This window comes from Octopus bimaculoides, chromosome 25 (assembly GCF_001194135.2).
Source record: "Octopus bimaculoides isolate UCB-OBI-ISO-001 chromosome 25, ASM119413v2, whole genome shotgun sequence".
Classification (NCBI taxonomy): Eukaryota; Metazoa; Mollusca; class Cephalopoda; order Octopoda; family Octopodidae; genus Octopus; species Octopus bimaculoides.
The window spans coordinates 19,037,673-19,041,105 of NC_069005.1; the positions used below are offsets into that span (position 1 = coordinate 19,037,673).

At 35.3% G+C, this 3,433-nt stretch overlaps 1 protein-coding gene across 1 annotated transcript in view; it reads right to left on the bottom strand.

Moving 5' to 3' along the window:
• LOC106871526 (ubiquitin carboxyl-terminal hydrolase 5) overlaps positions 1 to 3,433 on the bottom strand; it is a 67,321-nt gene that overhangs the window by 24,548 nt on the left and 39,340 nt on the right. Inside the window, exon 9 of the mRNA XM_052976831.1 lies at positions 853 to 924. Within this exon, the coding sequence (XP_052832791.1) occupies positions 853 to 924 (72 nt within the window). The remainder of the gene's footprint in view (positions 1 to 852; positions 925 to 3,433) is intronic.

Here is a 3,433-nt window from a genome sequence, read left to right on the forward strand (position 1 = left end):
GTTTCATTGGTACTTAATTTATCAACCCCAAAAGGATGAAAGACAACGTCAACCTCACCAGAATTTGAACTCAGAACGTAGCAACAGGCAAAATACTGCTGAGCGTTTCGTCCAGCAGAATAACGATTCTGCCAGCTGACTACCCTAACAATAATAATGATGGTCACTCCCATCCATTTTGATGTTTGAGAGTTTGAAGGTGAAGATTTAAAGAGGAAAAAGAAGTAAGAAAAGAAAAAAAACTTTAAAAACGAAAGAACAAAAGAAGTTGCATCTATTTGTGATGGATGCGTGAATGTAATTTGAGTTCAAGGATGGATTGTCGAGTGTCAAACATAAAAGTTATTCCTGTTGTCATCAGAGCACTGGGTTCAATACCACCCAACCCGAAGAAACTTCTGGAAACTTTAGAAATACCTAGGTGTATTAAAAGAATTGGCTTTACTTGGAACTCCATGTATACTGCATAAAGTAGTCTGTCTGAGGTCTCTGTTGTGACTTGACAGACAGTACAAACCCCCAGTACACACAATACCTTCAATCTACAACATCACAATATTGGATACTGTGCAATTTCTTCAATAATAATAATAATAATGGTTTCAAATTTTGCCACAAGGGCAGCAATTTAGGAGGAAGGAATGAGTCAATTACATTGACCCCAGTGTTCAACTGGTACTTATTTTATCGACCCCGAAAGGATGAAAGGTAAAGTCAACCTCGACGGAATTTGAACTGAGAACATAGTGACAGGCAAAATACCATTAAGCATTTCATCCAGCGTGCTAGCGATTCTGCCAACTTGCCGCCGCAATAATAATAATAATAATAATAATAATAACAACAACTTACATTTGAACATTGAAGTCAGAGGTCGGATTAACTGGAGCACCAGCAAAGATGGCATCTCTACAATCAAAGTATCTGGGGGGAAAAAAAAGAGAGAAAAGTGTGGGTTGGAGTGACAGAGAGAGAATGGTGATTGCAAGTAAATGAGAATTAGAGAGAGAAAAGAAGAGAGGGTTGAAGAAAATAGATTATTATTATCATTACTGTGTATACTTTTATGTAAGTTGCAAGCTCTTTGAGTTAATAATATTGTGGTTTCAGCCTTTGACCCATACACAAACCACATGCTGCGTTTTGGTGAAAACTGCTTGCTACTTCACCCTTTAGTATTTAAACCAGCCCAAATATTTTATTCTTTTATATTCAAAGCAACTAGGCCTGGCCTCTAACAATCCCCGTACAATGTCACTCTAAAAATAGTCAACATCATTGAAATCTCAGAGCTACAAGATAATACAGTGATGATGACATCACATCTACTGTTGATGACTTTTCTGACCAACAAGATGAAAGCTTCTTCACCAATGGGATCCATGCACTGCAACACTGATAGAAGAAGTGTGTAGACTGCATGGGAGATTATATTGAAAAAGAGACCTCATTTGGTCCCATTCCATGAGAGTATCTTAGTCAGCCTACAAACTTTTCAGCCAACCATCATAGTCACAGACCACAGAACAGGTAATGACTGGTTTACATGGTACTAGTAGCATGAAAACCAGTAATTATATTTCAATTCCCAACTATATGGTTTTGAGTTCAGTTTCACTGTGCAGCACCTTGGGCAAGTGTCTTCTACTACAGCCTCTGACCAACCAAAGCCTTATGAATGAATTTGGTAGGTGGAAATTCCATCATGCGTATGTGTGTGTGAAAGTGCTTGTGCCTTCTTTGATAGGAAGGAAAATATCACTATATCAACCGGGTTATAGGGTGTTTTTATATACCACTTGTAATACTGTGCTTCCTTTCATTGCTATAGCTTTCAAATGATGGCACCCTACTAGTTAGACAGTCAAGGCCGACATTTCCTCTGAACAGAATGTCTGTCCATTGCAGGATTACCAATTTACAGCTGAGTGGACTGGAGCAATATGAAATGAAGTGTTTTGCTCAAAGACACAGTGCACCACCCAGTTCAGAAATTGAGACCGCAATCTTATGATCATAAATGCCACACCCTAACCACTAGGCCATGTGTGTGTATATAACTCGCTCAGAGATTTATTATTGATTAAATATGCATTATTATATTTTTTCCTTGCTTTTTCCAAAATAAATGAGTTGTCTAAGGGAATTAATTAAAGGTGCATTATTATCTCCCTATTATTGGTTTTATATTTATGAAATTGTAAAGTTACATATGGATGAAATTGTAGTTATTCTGTAGGTTCAAGTGGAACCTCGTTTGTGAAATAGAAGAAGAGATTCATGAAAATAATTACACAAGAATGAAAGTAAATTGTGAAGTTGCATGAGGATGAAATTATAGTTATTATGAAGGTGTAAGTTAACTAAATTTGAAGCTTAATTAGTCAAATGAAAAAGAAACCCATGAAAACAATTGGATAAGAATGAAAGTAAATTGTAAGGCAACATAAGGAAAATTAGCTGAGTTTAAAATTCAGTCAGGAATCAGTTTTGTTCTGTCCTGTAAAATAAGTAATATTTCAACTCTATCCTTATGAAACGCAAAGTTTGTTTGTTTGTATATTGACTGCTGAAAACACTAAATAAAATTGATAATATTTCAGGTTTTTCGTATCATTTAAATTAATTTGACCATTCCACAGATAACAGTACATTTATTTCCTGAAAATGAAATTGGAGTGTTGATTTCTATTTCTAGCACTTTGCATACTGTGTATTTGACCATATGCTTGTTACACATATGGCATATCTACAAAAGAGTGCCCCACTGAATTTGTTTCATCACTTTAGGGACAATAGGTATTTTAAAATAAAATTTTCTAGAGATATCCTTGTAATGGTGTAGATTCAACCTATATCAGAATTTGTGGTGAAAGCAGAATTGTTTGAGTTTTCCCAAACTGGTCTCTCAATTTATGGAAAATGTTTTCCGATATAATTGGAATCTATCAACTTTCTTTTGTCCTGTAAAGTAAGTAATATTTATAGGAATATAAAGTAATACAGCTTATTACAGTTATACACATGCACACGCATACGTTATTATCTCTGTCCTTATAAAAAGCAAAATTTGTCTGTTTTCACATGACCAGACTTTTTTGCCTCATAACTTTCAGGAAAATGGGTATGTTGTAATGAAAGTTTATATAAATACCTTTCAAACAGGATAGAGTATGATTATAAAGAAATTTGTGGGAAAAATTTTTCCAAGGGTGGGGGAGGGTCAATAAAATGGAGTTTCAGATGAGGAAGATCACATAAGTTGGAATTTGTCCGTTTTGACTGTTATTTTCCCATTTGTTTTTTACCACAGCCTTAGAAATGATCGGGGTGGGGGCATCTTTTTATGAAAAAAAAGTTTTGAAAGTTTATAATTTTTCCACTTCCCTTCCCCCTCACCATCGCACTCCAGGCTGATTATAGCCAATATTTT